Below are 14407 nucleotides of genomic sequence, written 5' to 3'. Positions count from 1 at the left end.
AAGAGGGAAGAATCTATCAAAGTCTACTAGTCCACTGCAGCTCCATGAAAAACTGGGTAATTAAGGGAATCTTCCCTAACACAAGACAAGTTTTACCAGGTTTACAATTATTTACACACCTCAGAGAAGACCATCTGCAGTAAACCAGCAGACACGTAGCAACTCATGGACAATCTATACACCAACTCATGAGAAACAAGGATTACACATCAAGATGAATAGCACAGAACTTTAAATGGCAACACAGCCGTGGATTAGATGCTGCTGAGGACACATTATTTTATACCTGATGAGAGATGTGCACCACCATGTTAGATGCACTTAGTTCAGGTGCTTAGATAGAACCTCAGGTGATCTGTGCTGCACAACAAATACAGAAAAAACTTTTCCTTGAACTTTCTTGCCAAAGTCTTTGACACCGTCAGCAATCCAGGCTCTTGAGTTCCATGAATAAACATGGTTGGTTCCTGACTTCTACAGAGGCATCTTAGCTCCGCAATGATAACCACAGTGCTTACAGCGAAGTCTACGCAGTGCAGATATCAGCTCCTGCAAACCAGCTAGCTGAAAAGGAACCCACGACTATCTGTGACTTCACCTGCTCCAGAAGTGCTTGCGCTGCTCTGGCACAGATGAAGTCAGCCTGTACAAACACGAGTTAGTAGTAGGTATGTTCCCTGTGCTGCAGGTCTACAGGCCATAAAACTGCCAGGCGGTGCTAGAGCTGTCCAGCACACTGAAGCAACCTGAGATACTGTACCAAATTCCCCTCACATCTTGTTTCAAAGTAATGGGCACCCTAAAGCAACGAATGCTGAGGTTTTGCACACAACCGGATGGAGAGCACACAGTGCACACTATGCTGAACTCGTCTTAAAGGTGCCTGTTAAATGTTCAGCACCTGTCGTGCTTAAGGTGAGCTACAACTCGGCATGAAAAAACATGACTGTCAGGTGTTGCTTCAGAGCATCTCTAATAGAAAACACTTGGAGTGTCTCCTGACAGGTACTAACCATTACACCATAGTGAAGATTGGCACGGCAGAGTCTTAGACAAGAACTTACTACAGAGCTACAAAAGCACATCACTCCTTTCACTTTTCAACTCATGTCACCCTGGAATAAAGTCAAATTTTACCCAGACACAATGCCTAAAATTTTTGGTGCAGCATTAGTTTACTACAGCACTCCGCTTCACCTGCCTATCATCACTCTCCCCACATGCCCAATCTGCACACACAGATCACCAACAGTTATGGTCTGTGAAATACTAATTCTTGAACAACTGATTAAGATTATTGCCAATGTAAATGAAAGATACATTCTCAAAAATCATCCAGAATCCTGACTGCAGCGCACAGAAAATTTATTTTGTACAGACCAAGTACACAAGTTCACGTTATGAAAACTGCTTTTGTTTTTTTCTTACTAAAGAGTCAAATGACAAAATAAACTCAACTTCATAGTAAAAGCTTTTGCTTACTCTTACTATGCAAGAATTCAAACTATGGAACTCAACTATACTGTCTAAAAATGAAGAAGTGAATCATTTGTAAAGTATTGATTCACAAGTCTCTTAGAAATATAGTTGAAGGAATAACGTAATGCTGGAGTGCCAAAAAGCCACTGCATTAACAGTGAACCCATATGGAAAAAAAATCTCACCTGCTCAGTTGCAAAGGTGCGTAAGAAGTGTTCTAGGAAATATGTCATTTTATATAGCAACAATTGACAAACACTTCAACAACAATGTGATTTGAAACTATTTTGACTTATCTGGAAAGCTATATTCCTTGAAAGGGTGCTAACGTTCCTTTCTAGTCAAGCATACAAAGCAAAAACACCAGAGTGCTCTGTCAAACTGCAACCCAATCATCACACAAATCTGCCTTTAGCCTGATGCAGAAAGAACTAAGAAAAACACTATCAAGAGATAAGCCAATTACTTTAATTATTGATCTCGAAGCGACTCAGATTTAGCTCTGCCATTAATTTCAATATACTCACATCAAACAACAATGCAGTTATACCAAATCGGATTTGTTTTTGACAAAGGAAGACACAAAATAAAGTGTCACTAATTCTTTTGATCTGTCATTCTATATAGGAGATTTTAAAACTCAACTAGTCTTCATTTCTGGCAAACAGTTTGTCTATACCAAGGCATATCAATATTAGTGCTGTCCAAGCACCAGACAAAATGGGAATGGGCAAGCTACTTTGCATTTACTGCAGTCTGCACACAAATACCTAATGAGGAGTAATACATTAAATCCATCTTACCTTCCTTCAAAAAGCAACACCCTAAAACAACTAAGTACATAAAAACCCATAAAAAACGCATATCTTCAATTTGTCCCCACTGTGAATGCCCTACTCCAGGTATATATCCTTTGTCATTTTAGCAGTGACAAAACCCTTTGCTGATGCCACCTTTTCACCCGGAGCTGCGGAGACCCAACGATAGACAATTCCACCAACTGACAGCTACCCAGGGCAGCCTCAGCAGATATGTCCCCTTCAAATCCTCCTCTGTGGAAACAGTCTGTGACTTTATGACTCTCTCACTGCCAATACAGAAGTTATTCTGCTTTGAGAATATGCCAAACACTATGCCTTGTGAGTTCAAATACAAACTATCAACGTGGACATGATATTACATGTCATTTGGCTGATAGCAACATTTATGAAATAGCACTGATTTTTCAGTTAGTCTGAACACAGAAATAAAAGTATTTTCACACCTGTAAGGTTGAACTCAGAGAGCTTTTAAACAAAATCAAGTCTCATTTTGATTTTTACTAACCATCAAATGCACAGTCCTGAGTAATGACTAAGCTTAATGACTGGGTATGACTAACACTTATAAATAATTAGTGCCTTTTCTCCCCCTCCCCCATGGAGGAGAGGGAAGGAAAGAAAATCAAATGATACACTGGAAAAAAGGAAGAACAAAAGGAAATAAGAGGTTGAAGTTCATGGCATGAACACTTGTCTCTTCTTCCAATGCATCTGCAATACGACCGCAAACATGACTGCACATATGTTTATTAGAAACTAACAACTCCACATGCTTTTCTATAAACTTCTGCACAGTTCAGCTACTCTCAGCCTTCCTACTCCAGATCTCTTCTTCCAACCTCCTCCACTGATCTCTCAGCAGACACTCTTCTGGTCACCTCCGCTGACTCTTTTGCCACTGGTGCTGCAGTTCCTCAGCGCTACTCCTTGGAGTTGATACTTCTGACTCATGTGAGTACAACTGGTCCCACTCGCCACACCACCACTTATGCTGGATGCACCTGATGTTATTACATTCTGAGAGGCACACTAAATCTAACCCTCCCTTACAGAAATATTTGACTAATAAACTGAAGGAAGGTGTGAAGACAGCTTACTATAGCACTGCTGCCCCCTCAAACCATTTAAGACAGAGTAGAGCATGGCACCACACCTTACTGCTTAGTTTTTGTTTATACTCTGATATCTAGAGCACGGATTTTTCAACTGAAGCTACACTGGTTGTCTGTAGAGAGTCTATCCAGCACGTGGTTTATTCTGTACAAAAGTAGTGATGGCTTTAACAGCTACTCTCAGAAGCATATATTAATCAAGTTACAATGATAAGTTAGACCATTTTTACTAGAGAGACTTATTTGATTCAATATAAATCTTAGAACAGTCATGCCAGATGTGCAAAATACTACTACAAACTGATGCGAGCTTTATGTTACTAGTTGTCTAGGTACTGGTTACAACGCATTGCTGAACAAAGTATTTTAGTAATGCATTTTAAGGAAAAAAGCATCAAAATTAAAAGATACGTGGTGTTCATAATTTACAGTTCAAATTTATAAACAGTCCTACACTGACAAGACGTTGCTCAATTTTTATCAATATACTTTTCCAAATCCCACAGAAAGAGCTTGGCAACCGAGTCGAACCTTGCACTAAATCCTGTACAAATACACAGTAAAAGGACTGTCCCTGGGTAAAAGGATTTATAACCTATTTATGCACTTTGCTGAGAATCAGCCTTTTATGTTCAAAGTGTAACTTTCTGATCACTGGTAATAAAAGTACTGAAACTCATCTTTTTAAAATGTTATTTCTAGCCTGACAACAGTTAGAGAGCCAAAGATTATCTACATTTGTACAATGCCTTAAGAAAGCTCTACTGAGATGCTGAACGCTGCCTATACAGATCTCACTGCAGAAACAGGACACAGTTGTATCAACTCCTTATGATTATCACCTCTGTCTTGATTACTGATAATCTATACCGTTACATAGTGATGATAATCAAGGTTTTGTTTTCACCAAAAATATTATGTATTTAAAAAACCCTTAGTTAAAGGCATAAATAAGGCCTCAAGGACAATTATTTCAGTTTAAGTATTACACTAAAGACACCTGAAGAAAATTACCCCAAGACAGGAGGCTTTGTGGTAAAAACTTGGCTCTCAGTTCCTTGAGACACCTGTACCTCCAGACAACCAGCATTTCTGGAAGGAAATTACCACAGAATAGAACTGGGGTAAAAAATTCCAGATTAAGCCGAGGTAAAACTGTCCTAAAAGGTTAAAAAAAACCCAAACCAAACAAAAACACACCCAACGTATTTGTTCTATTCATGTGTCCCAACAAAAAAAAAGGCTCATCTAATTCAAGATATGAATGATCACACAGTCTTTACACCTGTTTAATCACAGCCTGGTCTGTGTACAGGTTTTATGCTTCTCAACATTTGAGCTGGAAATGGGACCATTTTGCCTCAATAATTTAGTGGTACAATCTCCAGTGCGAATACAACTGTATTGTTGTAAAAGATGCTTACTGTATAACCTATTTTCCTTCTCTTGTGAGGAAGCAGTATGCAAGAGGGCTGATACAGCAAAAACTGTATCCAGACAAGAAAGGTTTTACAACTTTCAATAAACCTGTATCAGTAGAAATACACTACAACGTCTTGTATTTAGGCAAGACCTTAATTAGTTTAAAAACAAATTCAAGTTAACGCATTAACAACTTATACTAATACAAAAATAAAGCCTGAATATCCCCAGAGCCTCTGTCTCTGTAAAACAACTGTGTGCAACCTGTCAAAGGGATAGAGACATACCGAGGCTTCGGCCCCAGAAGCGCACCAGGGAAATTTCGGCAACGTTCACAGATCACACAACTATTTGTACACACGAACATCCCTGTGGCCATGCATAGAAAAAGCCCTTTGTAACTTGTGAGCACCACATACTCTCTCTAGAGTTTGGCGTTCCCTCACATACAGCTTCACAGTTCATAATACAACTGAAATAACTGTCTTCTAAGTATGACTAAAAATTCCTTTCTATCATTGTCTTCAGTTGTGAGAAACAATTTTCATATTTTTTCTCCCATGGCACTACCTCTACAAATCTTCTTCCACAAGAGGCAACAGGCCTAACATTAAAAAGTTAAACTTGCTAACACTTACTGTCTTCCAACTGCCAAAAGCCTTCTTTTTAACATCAAGCAATGACATAAAATTCAAGGAGAAGATTCAGACAGATATATGGAGTTATAAACATTCATAAAGTTTCAACGCAGAGAACAATACTGACAAGAGTAGTTACTCGTTAGGCCAAAAAGCTGAATTCCAGTATTTCTGACAAAAACTGCACGTAGTAACAAAAAAAAGTTTAACATGCTGTGTTCTTAAGTGACTCCTATGTTCAGTTGCTACTAAGCGGACTCTACGTATTTGATCACCCAGTTTTTATGAGAACAGAAGCAAGCTTTCCACAAGCCAATATCTTGTCTTTGCTAAAACCCAGTTAGGCTAATATCAGTATTTTCAACTGCATTCCTGAACTACTTCATACATTTTTTTAAGATTCTATTTCCATATCATTTCCCAAAACAGAGAAGACAAACAATAGTAAGGGTTTTCATACACCAATTTAATCTGAAGAGAGTTTGTGATACCTACTAATTTGTGTCTTATTAGTGCCCAAAACTGTTGCATTTTTACCTTGGATGGCTAACTTTGCTGCAGCATCCTGTGTTAGTGATTCAAGTCTTGGGCAGCATTCAAATTTGTGGTCCTCAAACCAAAACGTTGCATTTTAGAAGTAACCCACATAGATTTCCAGAGATGGAAAACTCGTTTAGCTCACTGAACACAGAAACACCATGTAACTTCTAGAGCAGCAGAATGAAAAATGGCTCAAAAGAATAAAGAATAAATCACTCGCTTCTGTCATTGACCAATAACCTTGATCATAAGCCTAGTGATATCCGAAAAACTCAGAGACACCACAGTCTGAAATGTAGGTAGGCATATGAAATAAATCCATACATGGTCTTCCAAAGGCTGTTGGGAACAACCGAATTTTCCATAGGACAACTGAACAATACGTAGTCAAAGTTAAGAGCTTTCATAGCATAACGGAATCACATTATAATTCCATTAGATGCCATCACTTAAAGAGACACTCTTATCAAATGTGCAAAACATCTCATGACACTCATTTTAACAAAAAAATCCTATCGCACAGCTCTCTGAGTCTTAAGTTGTTTGGGGTACAAAGCTAAACATGCAGGATTCCTCAGTTATGAAAGTTGCAATAAGAACAAACACAACTTTCAGTCTGGCGACATATGGCAGATCTGATGTAGCAGATTTCAAATAAAGCAAAATGTTCCTTTTGCTGATGCATGATTTGAACATAAAATCCACCCTCCACCCAGAAGAGTTCTGCAGAAGAGATCCACAGTTATCTTTCAGAAAGAGAGATACCACTTTATGCGCCAAGTATAGGGCTCCCAAGCTCTAATCTTGGCAAAATATCGATTCCCTCATGGCCTTGGGCAAGTCAGAACTTCTCTAACTTGCTCTTTCCCCCAGCTCTAAAGCAGAGTTCATACTACTTTATTTACCAACCACACAGGCATGTTGCATGGATTAAGTTTTGTAAAATGCTTTGAAACTATAAGAAGCTCCTATTATCATTGTGCATTACAGACATTATTTTTAACAAAATAGAGCCATGCCAACAGTTAACAGGCATAATATTGGCAGCACATGCAACATACAGGGAAACTATAATCAGGATATGTTTGAACTCGCTTGCTAGTCACTGAGAAATAGAAACAACTACATTCCACTACTTCATAGTATTTCTCCTGTTTCTTTCTATATTTCTTATATTATGGAAGTCTGTAGATTTTCTCATCTATTTATATTCCTAGTTACTTTAGGCACTTCTGGGGTACATGTTTCAAGTACAATGTAACCCAAAGAATGCCGCATTCAGTATGAAAAAGTAACACAAATTATTATACAATGAAAAGATTGTCTGATTCTTCTCAGCCTGCCGCCTTTCTCCTATTTCTATCCACTCTCTTTTGCTCCACAGCCTAGCACCCCAACTCCTTACTGAAGGAAACAGAACTACTCCCCAGGAAGTTATTTTTCAGTGATTCCAGCTCCAAAAAGTATGACTGATCAAGTCGACCTGAACCCATGCTTTAAATTAAGTATCTGTTCAGGTAGTTTTCCCATCCTAAAGCCACTATGACCAAGGCCTAAGGTAGAATCCATCTTGGATGGCTACCACAAGCTAAAAGTCATCAGTTTCTACAAAAGTTAAGCTTTCAGCCTCTAAGGCAGTGAACAACAACTTGACTCTGCAAATCAATGCACTCCATCCTCCAGGGTCTGCAGATGTATAGCACCAGTGCTCTTCCAGGTACCTTTTGCTTCTAGAAAGCACCAATGGTCAGTTTAAACCAATTGTCAAGCTCATTTGCATTCAGTTCTGTTCAAAACTCTCCACCATTCCAGTTCTAAAGAAGCCCCAGCAGTTTCTCAGTCAGGAAACGGCCCAGCCTGTAGTCACCACAGAAATGGCACATGAGACGCCCTCCAGAAAGAAAGTAATGAAGAAGTCTAGTCTCATCCCCTGTCATCAGCTACTGACAGATCCAACTGAGTTTTGTGGAAGTAATAAAGAAGTTTTATTATTAGATACAAAGCAAAACAAATCTGTGATAGCAGTTGTTCTACAGCCGCACAACTGCATTACTGCTAATGAGGATACTGATCATGATCGCAGAATTTAAAAAACTACATGAACTATAAAGACAACCTATCCTATCTGCTATCTTCAAACAGGACTGAGTGTCACAGAATCTTGTTTATTCAGGGAAAAAAAAAAAGTTAGTCTTTAGGATCAAGCTAGCAGATTTTCATAAGTACTAACGTTCACTCTGAAGGTAAAATAAAAGAGGGGGAACAGGGGGAAGTGAAGGTTTCTAGATTTCAGTTTCATCTCAGCCAGTAGAGAAAACTGTCCAGACCTACAGCACTCTCTCCAACCTGCTCCTTTCTTTAAGCAGGCACCTTAAAAGCTTATTATGAGATGCTTGTACATAAAAATAAAGCAGAAGAGAGTAACAACATAAAGCATTTGCAAGAACAGAAACCAAATCGTTGAACCCTCAAGTTGACAATACTGCTGAAGTAAGCATAAGCTCATAGACGTTGCTTTGAAATTGTATTATAGCATTGCTGGAGAAGACAGTATTTTGAAAAGTGATTTTAAAGTATACAAGTTTTGTCATTTTACAAGATGATTCTACCATGTGTCAGCAATGACCTCTAAAGACTTTACAAACTCTTACATTGCAAAAGATCAATCTTCGGGCATAATCTCATTTGCACTTTTCTGAGCATCTGTAACAGCAGAACACTGACTTAATGCTTTAACAAACTCACCAATTTTCCTACCTCTTATCATATTATTGTACACAACACATTTCACATTATTGCTTGAAGTACTTGGAAACAAAGAACTTCATACAATTTGTTTTCAGTCACAGTTTCAAAAGACGTTGCATCTTTAAAGCAGCATTGTATAAAGAGAAACTTGTGTTCCTGCCCCCTAGAAAATCATCTGACAATATTTTCACGTCTTTGCTAAGAAGCTATAAATGAGGTTATTTTTGGACCTTCATTACCCAGATCTGTCCAACTGGACCACAAAGTTCCAAACACAGGCTCCTGAAGAAAAGACTAAGTGCAATAGTCCTCTTTCCAAAGATGTCAGTAGTGCAAAACCATTATTAATGCACAGATACTCTGAATAGTCCAGTTTCTTTGAGAAGCAATATTCCGGAATCCAGTGAGGGCACAACTATGGCCCATTAGCTCTTTGAACACCTCTAATATGGTCAGTTGATGTTTGTTACACAATTGCCTTGATGCAATACAAAGCATTATGCTAAAAGTAATATATTTTAAAGAGCGTTGATCGAGCTTATTTTCCACAAGCTCTTTTTAAAGAGAACATTTGAAACCTTTTAAGGTTTCTAATTTTCAAGTCCCAGGTTAATAACGCTTACTGACATTTTAGATTCTGCTTTCCATATGTGTGAAACTGTAGCTGTATTTTGGAGAGCTAGAAACAGTAATTCAGGGTAAGAAAATAACAATAAAACATGTGCTGCTTATTGGTCAAACCTTCCATAAGGATTTTCTTTCCAAGTGTTTGTAAATCTTGGTAAAAAGCGACATGTGCAGTGTATGATCTCAAGCTATTTTGAGCACCAAGTCTTACAAACTCTTATTAGCACACACTACTAACTTTTAAAAACTTGTGAACGCAACTTCGATGCATACAGTAGATGAACAACATACAAGCACTGCAGCTGCAGCTTCATACTACCAAACTGCCTTTAAAAATCTGGCCTATGATGCTGTAATTTGAAATACAATTTCAAAAGCACAGTCATCTATTCTCCTTTCACTATGAATGTATGTGCACTCTACTAAAGATTAAAGCAGTTGCATGTGGCTAGACTTTCAGTGTCCAGCCCTTGCACCTGTGAGATGTTTGTAAGAGCTCAACATCCACCAGCTCTTACGCTTTCTGTAAGAAATGCTTTATGCAAAACATTTTCAAAGTTTGCTACTTTCACAAAGTATAAAAATGTAAACCAAAGCAATTTTTATAAAAAGATCAGTTTCACTAAAAAAAAAAATCCTTCCCAATATTAATTCTGTCTTATCGTTCAAGAACCCAATTTCCAATTTCTATGTATTGAGTCATATATACTTGCTTATTTTAAGAGTCATGCTATTCTTTTGAAGTTATAAATATTTTTTAAAGTGCAGGACAGACAAGAAAAGTGCTTAATAAAAAACCTCAAGTGTTTAGAACCCATATTGTTTTACTTTGATCTATCAAGACCTCCAAAGGAGCAATTTACAGTCCAATTATGCTTAAGGACTGGCAACGCCGCTTCTAAGAGTAACACATTTCAGTATGTTACGGCAGTTTGAAAACATCAGCTACCTGGAAAAAAGGTCCCACTGGACTCAACAGTCGTATTTTTCCCATAATCAGGTTTATAATGCAGTATTAGTGAAAAAGTAGGTATACATGGCAATAGACTGTAAACCTGAAAAATCCTTTGATACATTGTGGCAATAAATAAATAAATAAGGCTTTTCTAGCCTATCAATTTACAAGCTTCAAATTAAGCACTGGGATTTCAAGGTCTGAGTTTTACTGCTATTTTTTTAAATTAGCAACATGTGTCATTCAAATTACTCATATAGGGAATAATTTTCTATACAAAAAAAAAGGAATATTTATGCCAGTTAGAACTTAGATACACAGAATGTTTGACAGACTTCATCAAACTACATGGCATCACATACCATATATATTACACAAAAAGATGATGCGTACTAGTAACACAGTACAGTTTCTGATCTACCTTATGTGACAGCTGCATTGCTTTAAGGTTGGTGAGGAGCTTCAATAGGTCTATTTTTACTAAGATCAACTGAAATAGATGATAACAACCTCCACTGATTTTATTCAATTAGTTGTTCTTTGTACACTGCCCTGAAAACACTGCCCTGAATAGTAAGAATACAGCTATTAGTATATATTATTAAAAAGCCAGGAAACTCCGTGTAGGTCCACACAAGCATTTTCAGTATAAAATGAAACTGGATACATGTACAAGCCAGGTTCAAAATAACAGCAAATATATAACCTTAAATCTCCAAATCTAGATTATTTAAGGAGGGACAGAACAGTTCTCAGAAAATAAATGCTTCTCATCCTGCTTTTTACTCACCCACTGAGTTCAGGACTAGATTGCTTGTCCAGAGATGCTCAGCACTAAGCATGAGACTAGCTACTACAAAAGCTGCAACCCTAGACACAACAGGGTGAGGTAAGGACATAGGAAGACTGCCTTTTGTATCAGAACTCCAGCAACTAAAAAGATGATCATAAGCTTCAAATCTGTGAGTTTTTAAGTCAGACTTTGAAGGTATTTAAAGCAAAAGAAGGTAGTTTTCTTGTGTTGTATCTGCTGCTTCTCTATTCATGAGTGCTCTGTGGTACTGGGGGCATGCAGGGACAGAGAGGGAACTGAACAGCACGCGAAGGTTATACGAGCTACTGACAAAACCGCCTTAAAAGTCAAAATGCCTTACGTGAAAATGAAATAGCAACATTTCATTTGATAATATTCCATTGTCACGCTTTGGCAGTTTGCAGCTTCATCTACACTCACACTGTAACAAAGATACCAGGCAGAATTATTTTCAAATTATTACTGCTGAAAAGACTTTTTGGTCACCTGAAATCATATGCTAAGTAGTGGAACGCTACTATGTTACTACTCAAAACCAGACGATTCTCATTGTTAAATGTAATGCCTTTTCCACAATTCACAATTAAACAGCAAGAAATCTTATTTGGATTGCTACCTCCCTGCAAGAAATACACCTCCAAAATAAAACACATCAATCCTCTTGCTTACCTGGTGGTAACTGAAAATTCTGAATGTTAGTTGGATTCTGAGGTGGCTGAGGCAAACGAGGTGCTAAAACTGTAGGAGTCAAAGTTGCTCTGATTCCACTTGTAGTTGCTGTTGGAGTCCTTGGCAGACTTTGTGCCACCGTGTTGGCAGTGCCTTTAGCCATTCCTGTGGGGGTGCCAGGAGCTGCAGGAGGTATCCCACCAGGATTGGGAGCAACATTGGAGAGCCCAGCTTGCATAGTTTGCCCAATAATCATGTTACCCCCTGTAGTACTGGGCTGGCCACCAGTAGCCAGCGTCTGCTGTTGGGATACTGCCTGGACTATAGTTTTAGGAGACTCAGATTTGATGACCTGTGTGGCGGGAGCTGCTGGCACAGTGGAACCAGACTGGCTGTTCACAAGCGATGTCTGGAGGGAAACTCCAGATCCCACAGTGGCTGTAGCAACAGCAGGAAAACTCCCCACACTGATGGTTGAATTGATCACAGTATTGCTCCCATTTTGAGTGGCTGCACCAGCTGCAGCTACTGTGGGTCCTGCTGTGTGTATCGGTGGCCTCACAAGTGTCACCGTAGGCGCCCCGGTTCCAATGCTTGGTGGTGGCTGCGAGGAGATAACTGTGGGCGAGGAGGAAGATGAAGAGGACACAGCAGTATTAAGGAACGAAGTCTGGATGACAGTGTTGGAAGCTGATGGCAAAACAGCATTGACAGTATTTCCTTTCCCCACAGATCCAGGTCCATTGTTAACAAGAGGGGCCACAGCAGGTGCAGAAGCAGGGTTAGCAGTTACAGGAGTCCCAGAGAAAGCAGCACTTGCTGTATGGTGAGAGTTCATCACCACATTACTCCCATTCAAAGTTTGCACTGTTGTGGTCCCTATCTTGCCATTCCTGGTGGACAAGGCAGTTGCCATGGTGCTGATAACCACCGATTTGCCCTGACTGAGGGTCCCTGGAGCAGCAGTGACTTCAGATCCTCCTGCTGCTGCAGTGGTGGTGCTGGTGCTTGTTGTGGTGGCTCCATCGAGAGCTGAAGTCTGGGACCTGGTGTTATGATTAATAACGCCCCCTTGCACTCCTCCTGCTCCTGCAAAACAACAACAAGGTTAAACAGAGAGAATGAGCAAGAAGAGAAGTCCAGTGAAGACAGAATGTTCTCCCTCATCATCAAGTCTTCTCCATCTCCCAGGCTGCCTGCCTGGAGCCAAGAAAACAGGACAGAGTACAAACTGAAGATGGCTTTGAAGACATTATCTTGAAGCTTCCAATTTCCCACCAAAGACTGGCAGATTCAATAATAATTGCAACACCCCTGCTTTCAACACTACAGTAAGACAAAATAGGAAAAACAGATTTGATATGAACCAAGGGAAGGGAGGAGGAAGATAATCTTAGACCTCTTCCCCATTCTAGAGCCTGACATCACATTTAGCAACAGGACCACAACTGCAAGGAGGGAAAAATGGCAATGGAAGACACGTTAATAAGACATATTCCCTATGCCCAGCACACGTTACCCTCTAATCCTTTCATCTCCTACAGAGTAAGTCAGATCAGGGGGCTCAACAGCAGCAAAATATGAAAAAGTGAAAGGAAAGAAAAACATCAGCCTGGCAAGACAAGAAGTACTGCAAGGCCTGGAGTAGGTTACCATAAGTCCCCTCCACTTTTATTACAGAATTTGTTCTTCTGGATCCAAAGTTCCCACAGCCAGAGATAGTCAAAAATAAATAAATAAAAAGCAAAGCTGATTTTGAGAAGGGACAAGATGATGCAGCTTCTTGTCCTGAATAATCCTCATGCCCCTTGATGAGGCCTGGTGTTATCACAAGTACAGTCACACACAGTCCAGGTCCTGGCCCTAAGGAGACAGAAATGGGAAAAGAATAGTGACAGACAGATACTGAGATGCACGTTATACGGGTTAAGGAGATCCTCCTAGAAGAGCTTCATTAATCATAACAGAAGGTCTGTAATATCTTCTTACACTTCAGCAACAAGAAAACAAGCAAAAAAAAAATGGGGGGAGGGGAGAAATTGCAGAGAGATTCTGGGGAGACATTTTTTTTAATTCCCCTGAAAAACAGCTTCCCTCCATTCTCACGTAGTGAGCCCCTAGTCCCAGCCTTCACACTATTCCCCTACAATCTTCACACCACGAAGAGGGGGGAATATTCCCAGGTAGCTACGGGGGGGGTGGGTGGGAGAAGACATTGTACAAGGTGGGGTGTTGTGGCCTGAATTCCCCCCCTTCCTGGGACCTGGTGTTGTGACAACACCCCCTTGAGGGCAGAGAAGGAATGAGAGGTGTTGAATGCCCCCTCCAAGCCCCTGGAACAAGGGAGGGGGTGGGGGACGAATATCCAGGCAGGCAGATATGGGGGGGAAGCATTTTAAGGGACTTCCTCCCCTTGAAATCCCCCCTCGCTTCCTCCTCTACAGGAAATAGGTGTCATGATTAATAACACCCCCTTGCACTTCAGCAACAGAGAAGGGGGAGGGGAAGGAGCATTTACACAGACAGCTAAGGCGGCATTATCAAGAGGGAATCCCCCCCATAACCTCCACCCCTGGAAAGGG

At 39.8% G+C, this 14407-nt stretch overlaps 1 protein-coding gene across 4 annotated transcripts in view; it reads right to left on the bottom strand.

Moving 5' to 3' along the window:
• Nucleotides 1-14407, bottom strand: part of TAF4 (TATA-box binding protein associated factor 4) — a 39723-nt gene that overhangs the window by 24523 nt on the left and 793 nt on the right. For 3 of the 4 annotated variants that reach the window (XR_012631404.1, XR_012631405.1, XM_074888122.1), the window contains exons 2-3: nucleotides 13479-13688; nucleotides 11826-12914 (exon numbers count right to left, since the gene is read on the bottom strand). Coding sequence is in view for 2 of the 4 variants with exons in the window: in XM_074888122.1 (XP_074744223.1) it covers nucleotides 11826-12914; nucleotides 13479-13688 (1299 nt within the window). In the remaining 2 variants the exon portion in view is untranslated. The remainder of the gene's footprint in view (nucleotides 1-11825; nucleotides 12915-13478; nucleotides 13689-14407) is intronic. The other variant, XM_074888123.1, reaches the window with a different exon arrangement.

The sequence above is a fragment of the Strix uralensis genome, chromosome 18, assembly GCF_047716275.1.
Source record: "Strix uralensis isolate ZFMK-TIS-50842 chromosome 18, bStrUra1, whole genome shotgun sequence".
In the NCBI taxonomy this organism is placed as follows: Eukaryota; Metazoa; Chordata; class Aves; order Strigiformes; family Strigidae; genus Strix; species Strix uralensis.
Note: the sequence above shows the minus strand (reverse complement) of the source record. Positions and strands in the feature narration are given on the sequence as shown.